Raw genomic sequence first — 14,781 nt, 5'->3', positions numbered from 1 at the left:
ATCAATACGACCCAACTTGCAGTTCTCTCCAGATTTGGAAAATAGTCGTCTAACATTAGCTCCTTTATCTGTCCAGCAAACATCCAATAGTCATTTTGAATGCTGAAGCTGTCATCGAAACAGCTTTCATTGCCTTTCTAGTCACAACATTCCAGATCACAACAGCTCACAGCGTTGAACCAATTCACATCTATTCCACTTCCAGCCTTTTGATAAATTATTTAACTACATGTTCCCTAGAATTGGTGAATTTTATAATTGCTTCCCTCTTAGGTTCCACAGAACACTGCCATTTTTTAGCTTGGTCGATTTAGTTTTGCTGTCATAAGAAGATGAGTCCGCGCTCCGAGTCGCTCTATGACGCTGGAGTTTCCCAAATGAAGAGCAGAAACATGACAATGAGGAGGCATTTTGCCCTTGATAGCTCGTATCGGCGTTCAATAAGATCACGGAAGTTGGTTGATTACATTCAATCTTGCAGCACCTTCTCATATGAAAAGATTCATCCAAATGAATCATGAAAATTCTGACTAACGAAGGAAACTCTTTGCAATAGAGAGTGTCAAATATCCACAGCCGTCTGAGTAATGGTATACTCAGACCATGACTATTAATTCGTGATGCCTATGAGAGGTGGGGGGGGGGGGCATCCACCCAGCCTGAACCCTGCCAAGTGCTGAGAGAGTTGTTTATGTTTCATGAAATTATCTCTCTTCATTCTAAATTCCAAATAATATAATCCCAGAATTCTCAATATAAATCTCTTCATTCCCAAAATTACAATTCCCTTTACTTTTCTGTCTGTCAGGACGTCACTCTCGAGTTTTCAGTCTCTCGAAAATACAATTCATTTGTTTCTTTAAGAATCAAATGTTAGAGATGTCTCTGCATAACGCGTTTGCATCGCAATATTAAACAGGTATGGACACCATAGTCGGCAGTCCTTAATTTGAAACTTAAAGTTAGTGGCCTAGTTTCATCAGGTGTTTGAAATGTCCCTCCTTAACAAAGTCGCTTCTTTAACTTAATTAATCGGCCAACACTGTGTCACTTGCATTGACAAACAATTGACATAATAATTATATTGCTCGCATAGACTATTTTCGGATTGGCATAATCCTAACACAATTTGCACTCAATTCGAACATTGTTCAGTGGCTAGTGTTTGATAAGGGGGCTGTGTGACAAAACGTGATGTCTGTGTGTTCTGTTTTTCGCATATTGTGTTCACAATCTCCAACAGAATCTGATCATGGCGTGCCCTTCGGGTGCAGTGGAATCAAGGTTTACTGTGATGCAATTCGTTCACGACTAGTGAATAAAGAACTGATAGTTACCAGCCGAAATTGGCGGATAAAGAACCCTGTTTAACATTCCCAATTTGACTCTCTCCACTTCTTAAAACATATTCGTCTGTTGCCCCTCGATCCCCCCCCCCCCCCCCCCTGCAGAGGCAGGTCAGGAAATCAAGAACCCGAAGGTGACCATTTTTGACCCGTCGGAAGAAGAGATCCGCCAACGCAAGAAAGCTACCATCGTGTGCCTGGCCAATGATTTCTTCCCAGACTATCTGAAGTTTTCCTGGACGGCGAACGGCGAGGAGGTGGAGGAGAAGTACGTGGTGACTGACAGGCCGCAGAAGGGCACGGACGGCCTCTACAGTGCGAGCAGTCGGGCGACCGTGCCGCTTGAAGAATGGGGACGCAAGGAGTTTTCATGCAAAGTGATTCATTACAGTAAAGACGGGGCCGAGGTTCATGCCGAGAAAAAGATTAGCAGTAAGACCGGTGAGTGCCTTTTGTTTCTGGAATCAGCCCTGATAGATAATATTAATCCACTCAATCCGAATAAAGAGAAAAGGAAAAAACACTAATGGCGGAATTGTAAGCCTCGCCAGCCCGCCAATGGGAGGCTTCCCAATGTGGGAAATCCCCGGACTGTCGGCGCAACCGAGAATCCCGAAAGCGTAGAATCCAGCCCCAAGCGTTGACAGTTTCTAAAACACTGGCTCGGCCTCAGGCGTACTAATGTTTGCAATTCTTTTTTTAAAAAGTTTGGAGTACCCAATTATTATTTTGTTTCCAATATAGGGGCAATTTCGCGTAGCCAATCCATCTAGCCTGCAAATATTTGGGTTGTGGGGAGTGAAACCCACACAGACATGGGGAGAATGTGCAAACTCCACACGGACAGTGACCCAGAGCCTGGATTCGATCCCGGGTCCTCGCGACGCAGTCCCAGTGATTTATGCAATTCTGAGCATCACATTTTAATATATACGTGTAAATATTAAATACGGTACGATTTACCAGAATTGTTCAAAGATCAGAGGCATCTCAGTTATCAAAAACAATTGAGCCTACTTAGGCGAAGAAGGCTGAGAGAAGGTTGAGCAAAGTGCCTTTAACACCTTGAGCAGTCTGCACATGGCAGATCGGGAGATACTGACACCGCTAAAATGGGGGGCATGCGTCAACCTGTGTTCCCAATCAGAACGGTGAATTGCACACTAGCCTGTGCGACACTTGGGGGGGTGGGGTCATCTTTTAATTCCACTGGCGAATACCTGGAAGGGATAGCCCAATGGTATAGTGGCAATAGATTCTAACGGACTTCCAGAATTTCTTTGGATTATTTACCGAAGGTTATATTATTTTCAAGAGCATGCAGTTATGAGAGGAACACACTGTTGCATTTTCAAATGGTAACGACATGACTAACTAATAGAGACGACAAGTATGGAGCTTAAAATTGCGATTAACTATTGATGCATCTTATATAATCAAATCCCCGGAATTTAGCTGTGATTAAAATGTCTCCTGAGCAGCACGCAGCTTTATGGCTAATTTCGATCGACTCATCGACTGCATTAATGCTCATTCAGCTTCTCATTGGAGCGTTTGTACCACGTGGGTACATAGAAGTTGATCCCGGATGGTGTTGCTGGTTTTCAAACCCCTCCCCCCCCCCCGCCTCCCCCCCCCCCCCCCAACACACAAACACACACGCCCTATTTTACGTTTGAATGACGTCTGCATGGGAAAACATTTTGAAAGGTCCATCGATTTTGCACGGACCCATGATCAAGCAGCCTACCTTCGCCCAGTGTCCCACCTGATGGCCGTATCCTCAGCTGTCCGGTATCACAGTGGTTAGGACATTTCCTTCACAGCTCCGTGGCCCCGGGTTCGATTCCCGGCTTGGGTCACTGACTGTGGAGGGTCCACACGTTCTCCCTGTTTGTGCGTGGGTTTCCTCCGGGTGCTCCAATTTCCTCCCACAAGTCCCGAAAGGCGTGCTTCTTGGGTGAATTAGACATTCTGAATTCTCCCTCAGTGTACCCAAACAGTCGCCATAGTGTGGCGATTAGGGGCGATTTACAGCAACTTCATTGCACTGTCCGTGACACTGATAAAGATTATTATTATTAATCTGTACATCTTTTGAAATGAAGGGGTCATTTGGCACGGCCAATGCACCTAACATGACATGTTTGGACTGTGTCAGAGGTTCCAAAGGGACCGGTTTAGTGAACAGGCAAGAATATGGCAGATGAAATATCATATGGAGGAATTTGAAGTTATCCGCTTTCCTAGGGAAACTGGAAAATCAGAATATTATTTTATTGGAGAGAGGTTGGGATGATTCATGCATTGTTTTCAGAGTACGTTCACTGCAGTGTGACAATAGTAAAGATTATTTATTATTTATTTGTACATGGTTGTCATACAGATGCAATAAACAATTAGGAACTAATATAAAGAACCATACAAGTCCTACAATGTTTGCATCAGCACTGCGAAAGAACACCCTACCTGAGCTCAAAGCCCCGCCCTCTTCCCGGAAGGAGCAATTTAGCATGGCCAATCCACATAACCAGCATAATGGACTGTGGGATGACCCGGCACCCGGAGGAAGCCCACCTAGAAACAGGGAGAATGTACAAACTCCCCACAGACAGTCACCCAAGGCCGGAATTGAGCCTCGGTCTCTGATGCTGTGAGGCTGTGAGCTGTTAACCACTGAGCCATCCTTCCAGCCCAATACTCCATCTGGAGTCCTCTGTGCAATATTGGTCGTGTTGCTTGAGGCAGAGGGAGAGGTAAATAGGTTTGGAAACAAAAGAAAATGGGAATGCAATGCCAGTTAACATAAAAGGAATCAGGAATATAATCAAACCAGGAATATGATCATATGAGACTAAGTAGGACCTATTAGATGCGAAGAGATGCAGGAGATTACAAATTCATGAGATAATTGAATCGGAATTCATTTGTTGCGAAATAGGGTTCCTTACAACCTATTTCTTTAACCAAGCCTTTTGGCATTCATGGCAACATGTTCTTGTGCAAAATGGGTCACATTTTGCTTAATTAAACTCTTATCGTGCATATTGATTGCGTTTAGTATAATAGAGGAAATATTTTGACCCGGCCTAGGTTTCATATTTCATTTCAGTCGGTGTTAGTGTGATTGCTTGCTTGCTTTGCCCAATTTATACGAATGTATGCATCATGTGAACACACAAAGAAGCCATGTTGAAATCCTGAAGCTTTCACATTACCAAACACGGTGTTGCATATACGACATTGTCTATTTTGAAGCCTTAGAATAAACGTTCCTTCCGCGAGTGCATAATACCCATGAATAAAATTATCATCCAACAATTAAATGTTAATTTATGAAAAGCCAGCTTCCACTATTGCAGCACGCCCACCCGAAACTTATTGGTATGTGAAAAACGTTGTATACGCGGCACGATGTTTGGTGTATCATGGATGAGATGGAAACTTGTGGAGGCATTCTATGTTGCATTAACTGTGTGCACCCTAGTAAGAGCGGAATGGTGATGCAGTGGTTTGCATTGATCCCTCATGGTGACGAGGTCCCAGGTTCGAACCCGGCTCTTGATCACTGGCCGTGTGGGGTTTGTACATTCTCCCCGTATTTGCATGGGATTCGTCCCCACAACCCAAAGATGTGCAAGGTAGGTAGATTGGCCATACTAAATTTCCCCCCAATTGGAAAAAATGAATTAGGTGCTCTAAATTAAGAAAGAAAACCCTGTCAGCGCCCAGTTCTTTGTAACCCCTTCAAAAGTGCATTATTTAGCGTGCAGTATTTGTCTTAATTCTTCCTGTCCAAATCTTCACTGTTTTGCCCTTACATTTTATCAGCAGCTCTCTGGATATTTCCCAAGTGTCCATGTCGTCTTGAGATGAAATATTATCTTTTGCACTACTGTCTGCTCCTTGCAGCTTTGTTATCAAATTACTGGCGTAAAGTGCCTCTATCATCGTATCATGCTTTGTGCTGTGATAGCTATATCCATAAATAACGAGCGTGATCCCTGTTTTCTTATTTGTTACAGGTCTATGTGAAGGAAATGGTAAGAAATTTACGTATTCTATATTTTTCCACTGGTATATAGTTGTCTCTCTCTCTCACACACCCAGGAGCATACATATGTATTATTCGGATATTGGGGCAAGTGAAAAAACAAAATTAAACATGTTAATCGCATCTTTGAACTTTTTAACCAATCGTTAAAGTGCATGGGCTTCAAAATCATGTGATCTTATTATAGAACACTTGCCATTTTATATTCTGTTCTTAACATCATGCATTCGGACGAATATGATGACCTTGGATAGAGTGTAACATAGATTACCCGGATGATATTTGGACAGCAATGCTTCCATTGTGAAACGAGACAACATATAACTGGGGTTGCATTCCTTTGAATAGACGAGAAAAACTGTCCACGCTATCAATATATTCAAATAATTTATGGAATTGGAAGAAACATTGGTCTCGTGGGCATTGCCTAATAGTTGGAGATAAACATTTCAGGAGCAGAATCAGGAAATATCTTTGCAGATAAATGTAGGCGATTGGAAATCCATTCCACTAACGGCAATTAAATGTAGATCGATTGTTATTTTTAAACGTAAGATCGATAGATATTTGTCAGTCAAAGATATGAATCGAAATGTGTTATGGCTGGTAAATTGAGTTCGGAACTTGAGCTGCTATTATCTTACTATGGTTGAATGGTGGACCAGATATGTCACGCTGAATGGACTACTTTGCGTTTATGACTCGATTCAGTACCATCAATGTAGAATTAAATGGCAGAGATTACTTGCATTGTGGGACAAACATTAACTCAGGGCAGAAGGGAAACACGCATTCGGCCATGGCTGTTCTAGTTTTTTCAGAGTGGGATGCAATTTAGGGTATGACACAGCTTTTCCTCAAAACGATCATATTGGATTTCTGGTAATTCATGCCCAATTCCCACTGAGGACGCCCTGTGAAAACTGATCTCAAAACGTCTTTTAAGGGCAACACGGTGGCGCAGTGGGTTAGCCCTGGGTACCTCACGGCGCCGAGGTCCCAGGTTCGACCCCGGCTCTGGGTTGGAGTTTTCACATTCGCCCTGTGTTTGCGTAGGTCTCGCCCTCACAACCCAAAGATGTGCAGGGTTAGGTGGATTGGCCACGCGAAATTGCCCCTTTTTTGGAAAAAATGAATTGGGTACTCTAAATTTAAAAAAAACGTTTTTCAATAAAGTTTTACAGTTAAAAGTAACCTTGTGGGTAAAGAAAAAGTATGACATTCCTCCCTCAATCTTTTACTGAGTACCTTAAATCCGCTTCCTCTGTTTACCGAGCCCTTATAACCCTAATTGTATCATGCCCGTCACTTTTTCCGAATGCTTAAATAATTCTGAATGCATTCAGTTGACATCCCTGAACCTGCTGAAGATGTACCGTGACAGATTCATCACACAAATCTTAAGACATTATGTATTTAATTAATCCGGAAGTCTTTTGGTCACTTCCAAAGCCATTATGCCTTTCCAAAATATTGGCCCACAGAATTTTACACCATTGAGACAAACTGGTTTCCTGGTGAGACAATGCGTTGATTACGGAACTCTGCCATTACTGCTGCGAGCATCGTGAGAGATGGCGGAATATACCACTGTCCACAGGACCTTAACGGTAGATCAAATTGGGGCATCAAAACACAGGATCGTCCATGCCTAACTGAGTTCATTTGAAAATTATTAACTCAAAGGATTAATCTTTAGACTTCGCCACGTTATACATAACTGCGTGCTGATTTGTTTAGAACATAGAGTGTAGAAGGAGGCCATTCGGCCCATCGAGTCTGCACCGTCACACCCAAGCCCTCATTTCCACCCTACCCCCGCAACCAAATAAACCCTCCTAACATTTGTGGACATTAAGGGCAATTTGGCATGGCCAATCCACCTAACCTGCACATCTTTGGACTGTGGGAGGAAACCGGAGCTCCCGGAGGAAACCCACGCAGACAGGGGGACAACGTGTAGACTCCACACAGACAGTGACCCAGCGGGGAGTCGAACCTGGGATCCTGGCGCTGTGAAGCCACAGTGCTATCCACTTGTGCTACCGTGCTGCCCTAAAGTTTGGTATAGTTAAGACTACGTAAGATACATTTTTTAACACGCAGAGAAATAAGGAATATCGGGATTATGTCGGGAAAATTGAATTGCAAACTAAACGAACCACACTCTTATTAAATGGTGGAAGAGTTTCGAGGGTCCAACTGCCTTACTCCTACTTATTTTCTTTACTGGCTCTTTACGGTCGGAGCGAATTCAGATGGCAATGCCGCAGCTTTGGAATTATCATTGTCTCCTGTTCAATGAACACCCATAAGTCTGCCGGACATGCCCACCTTCCTGTTCTTCTTGAGGGCCCCATCAACTCTCTGCCTCTTTCAAATTGCATTGCAAAATTTCCTTGGATAATTCTCTGTAGCCTCTTGTCTGTTTTAGGCAGCGCAAAGTACATGGGCCGACTTAATGCATATTGTTATTGGACTGCTGCAATTTGCAGGGAGTTCCGTGTTCAGACAACTGAATTATTTTATTTTACATTTTGTGCGTTTGGCTTTCAGCGGAGCGGGTACGGAAGCAACAAATTATGGCGAAAACGACCTACTCATTACTCATCTCCAAGAGTATCCTGTATATGGCTACAGTCATCATACTGTTGCTGAAGGTGAAGGTATGCGTTATATCGAGAATGAAGGCCTTGTTAAGGTGCAGTTTCTACCACATTCATTCTTCCCAAACGTCAACAAAGAAAAAATGAACAAATAACAATAAAGCAGAGGAACATGCCCTTCGGCCCTCCAAGCCTGCACTGGTCATGATACATCCTTAGCCAAACCCTCAGCACATCTTAGTGCAGTATCATTCTATACCCATCCTATCCATGAATTTCTCGAGATGCCTTTTCAATGCCGTTAATGTAACTGTTCCAACAACCTCCCCCCCCCACCCTGACAACATATTACAAGCACTCACCACCCACTGTGTAAAAAAACTGCCTCGCCTCTTTCCTCCAAATATTGCCCGATGGGCTTTGAGCCTATGTCCCCTGGTGACTGACCCCCCCCCCCCTTCCGACCCGGGAAAAGTGGGCCAACCCATCTACTCTGTCCATGCCCCTCATAATGACGTAGGTATCTATCAAGTCACCCCACAAGCTCCGCCGTTCTAATTAAAACAATACGAGTATATTCAGCCTCTGCACATAGCTAACACCTTCCAGAACAAGCAACATCCTGGTAAACCTCTTCTGCACCCTTTCCAAATCCTCCACATCCTTCTGGTAGTATGGCGACCAGACGTGTGAGCAATATTATAACTACTGACTTACCATGGTTCTATACAACTGTAGAATGACTTGTCAGTTTTTTTACTCGATGCCCCGTCCAACGAAGACAAGCATTCCGTAGGCTTTCCTGACCATCTTGTCCACTTGTGTTGCCACTTTCAAAGATCTGTGGACCTGCATGTCCAGATCTTTCTGTCCTTCTATATTCCTAAGGTTTCACCATTCACAGTATATGTCTCCTCTGTATTAGACCTATCGAAATGCATTCCCTCACATTTGTCTTGTTTAAACATAATTTGCCATTTCTCTGCCCAAGTCTCCAACCTATCTTTGTCCTGCTATACCCTCTGACAATCCTCAACACTATCTGCCATGCTACCAATATTGGTGTCATCCGTTAACATACTCATCAGAACAGCTACATTTTACTCTAAATCTATTATGTACACGAGAAACAACAGAGGCCCCAGCACAGATCCCGTGGAACACCACTAGTCACAACCTGCCATTCAGAAAAACACCCTTTTACTGTTACATTTTCCCTTCTGTGACTCAGACAGTTCTGTATCCATCTGGGCACCTAACCTCTGATCTCATGTGACTCCGCCTTTTGTACCAGTCTGCTATGTGGCACCTTGTCAAAGGCTTCAGTGCAGTCCATGTAAACAGCATCCACTGCCATCCCCTCATAAATCATCGTTGCCACCTGCTGAAAAAACTCGATTGAGTTACTGAGGCACGCCCGCCGCTTCACAAAACCATGCTGTCTGTCACTGAGTCCATTTATTTTCAAATGGTTCTAATTTCTGTCCCCGAGAATTATCTCCAATAATTTACCAACTACCGACGTGAGGCAAACCAGCCTTTAATTTCCTCGATTATCCCTGCTATCTTTCCAAAAAGGTGGTATGCATTATCAATTATCCAGTCCTCTGGGATCTCACCTGTAGCCAATGAGTTTACAAATATGTCAGTTAAGGCCCCAGCAATTTCCTCCCTTGCTTCCCTCAGTATTCTGGGGTAAATCCCATCCGGCCCAGGATAGTTATCTACCTTAATGTCTTTTAAGACACCCAATACCTCCTCCTTTATGATGTCAACATGAGCCAGACTGCCCACACACACTAGCCAAGAATCATCTTCCTTTTCTTTGGTGAACACTGATGCAAAGTATTTGTTTAGTAGCGCAGCAATTTCTCTGACTCAACACAGAGATTCCACCCACGGTCTTTCAGTGATCAATCATTTCCCTGCCACCATGTTGCTTTTTGCATAAGAATAAAAAGCATCGTGATTCACCTTAATCCGACTTTCCAAGGACTTTTCATGACCCATGTGAGCCCTCCTAATTTTCCGCTGAAGTACCTTCCTACTTTCTTTATACTCCTCAACATTTCGACTGCCCCCACCCTTCTAGACCGTACGAAGGCCTCTTTCTTCTTTTCGATGAGGTTCACAACATCCCTCGCTATCGAAGGCCCCCTTAACTTCACATAGTTATCCTTTGTTCTCTCAGGAACGTATGACCTGAATCAGAATCAACTGTCGCTTGAAAGAGTCCCACATGTCCGATCTTGATTTACCCTTCAACAACCACACCCAATCCAAATTCTTCATCTCCTGTCTAATGTTATCGTAATTTGCCTCCCCCCAAATTATAAACTTTACGCGAGGGTTACCCTCATTCCAAAAGTACCCTATATGCTATCAAATTGGGTCATTACTCCCAAAATGTTTCCTTACTGAAACCGTAACCACCTGCTCAGGATCATTCCCCAATAACATGCCCAACACGGCCCCTTCTCGAGTTGGACTATCTACATATTGCATCAAGAATCCTTCCTGGATACACCTGACGAACTGTGCCCCGAGAACTAATTGAGTCCCAGAGAATATACGAGAAATTCAAATCCCCTATCACATAAACCTGTTTGTATCCAAACTATCCAAAATCTCTCTACCAATCTGCTACTCTATCTCTCGCTGGCAGTTGGGGGGCTTGAAGTAAACCCCCAAACATATGATTGCCCCCTTCCTGTTCCTGATTTCTACCCACAGTTCCTCATTCTATGAGACCTCCAAGGTGTCTGCCCGCAGTACGGTTATAATATTCCCCTTAACCAGCAATGCTACTCCCCCAGACTCTTTCCCATCCCCTCTATCGCCGCTGCACCATCTATATTCAGCAACCAATCCTACCTTTCCTTTAATCACGTTTATGTGATAACCATAACATCAAAGTTCCAAGTAGTATAAGTGCTCTGTGTTGAACTGCCTATCCGTCTATACTTCGGGTGTTGAAACAAATACACTTCAAACCATTGCGTTTGATCAGACAGATTGACATTGTTCTCTTATTTTTGTTCTCTATTTCCCCTTCAGTTAGTGCACCTTGTTCCCGAGCCCCTGCCATACTAGTTTCACTCCTCCAGAGTGACTCTCGCAAACCTCCCAGCCAGGCTATTGGTGCCCCTCGAGTTGGATGCAACTTATCTTTCTTGTACAGGTCACATCAACCCGGAAGAGATTCCAATGGTCCATCTTAAACCCTCCCTCCTACACCACCGATTTAGCCACGAATTTAGCTGCACTATCCTTCTATTTCTGACCTCACTGGCATGCCGCACATGGAGTAATTCTAAAATTACCACCCCAGAGGTCCTGCTTTCTAGGTAACTGCCTAACTCCCTAAGCTTCTTCTGCAAGACCTCATCGCCCTTCGTGTCTATGTCGTTAACTCCTATGTGTATTACGACATCTGGTTGTTCACTCTTCCCTTTCAGGACACTCTCTGTTCGTTCAGAGACATCCTTTCCCCTGGCGCAAGGCGGGCAACATGCCATCCAGAAGTCTCTTGCAGGTCCACAGCCGCGCCTATCTTTGCTCCTTACGAGAATCCCCTTGAACTATCGCCCTCCTGCACTTTGACCTCCCTTGCTGAGCATCAGAGCCACTTGTGGTGCCACTGTTCCAGCTGCTTTTGTTTTCCCCTGACAGGCTATCCCCTCCAACTGTATCCAAAACGGTATACTTGTGAGAGAGGGTAGCAGCCACTGTGGATTCCTGCACTGAATGCCCGGCATTTCTAGCGGTCACCCATCCATCTGCCTGCATCTTGGTGTGACCACATCGCTATAACTCCTATCCATGTCGCTTTCCGCCACCTGGATGCTGCTATGTCGATCCAACTGCTGCTCCAACTGAACCACGCGGTCTGTGATGAGCTGCCATTGAATAACTGTATTTATCATTCTATATCGTGATAGAGAGAGAGAGACATAGAGAGAGACAAGGAAACAGAGAGTGTAATGGAAAAAGGACAGAAAAGGGTCAACCCAGGACGGAAAAGACAAGCAGACAGATAGAAAAGAAGCAGAATAAGAGCGGGAGAGATTTTTGGAATGACATATGCAACAAACGAGGGAAAGAGGACAAGGGACAGTGAGTGTGATATGTAGACATAATCTTAAGCCATGTAAGCATCGATTAATAACCAGTAAAAGAATGAGAGAAATGGAGCGAGAGGATCAGGCAGATAGACAGGTCAAGACAGGGAAACAGGGGGAGAAGTAAGAGAAAGAGGGAAAGAAAAGTGCGAAGGAATGTCAGATGTAGGTTTTGACAAAGTTTGGACAGCGAGAGTTAAATTGCGAAAGCAAGGGTAGAATCAAGAGGTAGAGAATTCATCAACAAAATGAGAAAGGGAGACAGGGAGAGCGTGAAAGTTGGTGACGCCAAGAGAGAATCAAGAGAATTGAATAGAGATGGAGAGATGTATGTATGCATGGGAACACAGCATAGTAAAGAAGGAAAGTATGGAAGTTATCAAATGAAACAAGTAATCTTCCGTCACAGGTTACTCCCAATGCACAAACAGAAGCATACTGAGTTCAAAATAAAAATTTCACAGACCACCTCAACCAGACCAGGGCTTCTCAGCCAATTAGCTGAAGCCCACAGCATGAAAAGAACAGTTTTTAACTTTAATTCAAGTAGAAAATAGCTCTTCTCTCACCAGAGGTCTTGCTGGTCAGCAAGCTGAAGTCATATGGTTTCTTGGATTACTGGGTCAGTGGGTACATTTAAGGAGGCGTTGCGGGTTTTAATTGGTAATGGGTTTAAGGGTTATGGAGAACTGGTAGGAAGTTGGAGCTAAGGCCCGGAAAAGGTCACCCTCGATCGAACGGCGGAGCAGACTGGATGGGCCAAATGGCCTAAAACTGCTCCTATTTCTTATGAACATATGAGTGAGGTGGAGAGAGAAGGAGAGCGGGAGAGAACAATTGTGGGAGAAAGATAGGTAGAGTGTACGATACAGACAAGAAAGTTGAATGAGAGACCAAGTGCATTAATGAGAGTCGGATGAAAAGACAGTAAAACAGATAGCGAGGATGCATCAGAAGGAATGAGGTCTAGAGCAGGAGCAGACAGGGCTGGGTAAGGCAAAAGATGATCATTAATGTAGTCTGCTTTTAGAACAACAAAGAACAAAGAAATGTACCGCACAGGAACAGGCCCGTCGGCCCTCCAAGCCTGTGCCGACCATGCTGCCCGACTAAACTACAATCTTCTACACTTCCTGGGTCCGTATCCCTCTATCCCCATCCTATTCATGTATTTGTCAAGATGCCCCTTAAATGTCACTATTGCCCAGCTTCCACCACCTCCTCCGTTAGCGAGTTCCAGGCACCCACTACCCTCTGTGTAAAACACTTGCCTCACACATCTCCTCTAAACCTTGCCCCTCGCACCTTAAACCTATGCCCCCTAGTAATTGACCCCTCTACCCTGGGGAAAAGCCTCTGACTATCCACTCTGTCTATGCCCCTCATAATTTTGTAGACCTCTATCAGGTCGCCCCTCAACGTAGAAAACACAGCAAATAATAATAATTCATGAAAAACATTATTGTCACAAGTAGGCTTAAATTAACACTGCAATGAAGTTCCTGTGAAAATCTCCGAGTCGGAACACTCCAGGGCATGTTGGGTACACTGAGGGAGAATTCAAAATGTCCAATTAACCTAACAAGCACATCTTTCGGAACTTGTGGGAGCAAACCGCAGCACCTAGAGGGAACCCAGGCAGACACGGGGAGAACGTGGTGTCTCCGCACAGACAGTCACCCAAGCCAGGAAGGAACCTGGGACCCTGGCGCTGTGAAGCAGCAGTGCTAACCACTGTGCCACCTTGCCGACCTTAGGGTTCTGTATCATTCCGGCTCCAGCTTACCCTGACACCTATTTTGTTTTCCATATAATCCTGCAAGGCTTGCCCGTTTAGTCTTCCGTGCATTTCTCGTTTTCCTTTGAGATTGTGCATTAAATCCACTACTTCCGTTACTTCAGGCAACAGCATCGATTTCTCAACATCTTGTGACATTAACAAGTACCTAACAACCCTCATGCGTCCTTCGAGGTCTTATTTCAATTATGGTAAATCTATGACTTCTGGCTAGCATTTTATTTCAGCGCAAATGTCAAATAAATATTCCATTACTCATTTAATCTCTTTCCCTGATTTTGTATCTTCCAGTGTTCGGGAAAGTTGGCAAAACACTTCGATTAGCTATGCTAGGGAAGAAAGTAAGCGAGAGAACATTCTTCACATCATGTTCGCAAAGTTGATCGGAAAGAAGGGAGCAATGATTTAAATACGTGCACAGTGTTAATATGTTGTCATTTTCTATTGTTATGTTAGAATTCTGCAACATAATGTTCCTGCAAGGTTGCTAAGGTCGAAGGCAATTGAAATATCACATATTTGGCGGAATAAAGCATTAGAAATTCTGTTTCACTTTCTGTTTAAATCATTTGACATTTTAGAGTTGGCTAGCTGAGTTGTTCATTGTGTTCAATTATTTTTAGAAGAAGAGGAATCCCCTTTTCACCTTCAACACATTTCACAAAAAGTATTTTTTGTTAAATTTATCAATTCTTCGACATTTTCCTCCCAATCTTCTAAATACTTATTTCAAATGTGAATAAAAATCTATTAAAATAGCATATTCTGAAGATTTGTTTCTGCACATTTTCTGTAAGAATTGAGGCTCCTGTAAGAACGATTCTACCTGTAAGAACTATGGCTCGAAACATTGGAG

The 14,781-nt window shown here is 43.8% G+C and overlaps 1 protein-coding gene across 1 annotated transcript in view; it reads left to right on the top strand.

Moving 5' to 3' along the window:
• Positions 1–14,472, top strand: part of LOC140411309 (uncharacterized) — a 91,087-nt gene extending 76,615 nt beyond the window's left edge. Inside the window, exons 5-8 of the mRNA XM_072500430.1 lie at positions 1,452–1,787; positions 5,372–5,389; positions 7,957–8,066; positions 14,217–14,472. Of these exons, the coding sequence (XP_072356531.1) occupies positions 1,452–1,787; positions 5,372–5,389; positions 7,957–8,066; positions 14,217–14,249 (497 nt within the window). The 3' untranslated portion in view covers positions 14,250–14,472. The remainder of the gene's footprint in view (positions 1–1,451; positions 1,788–5,371; positions 5,390–7,956; positions 8,067–14,216) is intronic.
• The last annotated feature ends 309 nt before the right edge of the window (positions 14,473–14,781 follow it).

Source organism: Scyliorhinus torazame, chromosome 4, assembly GCF_047496885.1.
Source record: "Scyliorhinus torazame isolate Kashiwa2021f chromosome 4, sScyTor2.1, whole genome shotgun sequence".
NCBI lineage: Eukaryota > Metazoa > Chordata > Chondrichthyes > Carcharhiniformes > Scyliorhinidae > Scyliorhinus > Scyliorhinus torazame.
Note: the sequence above shows the minus strand (reverse complement) of the source record. Positions and strands in the feature narration are given on the sequence as shown.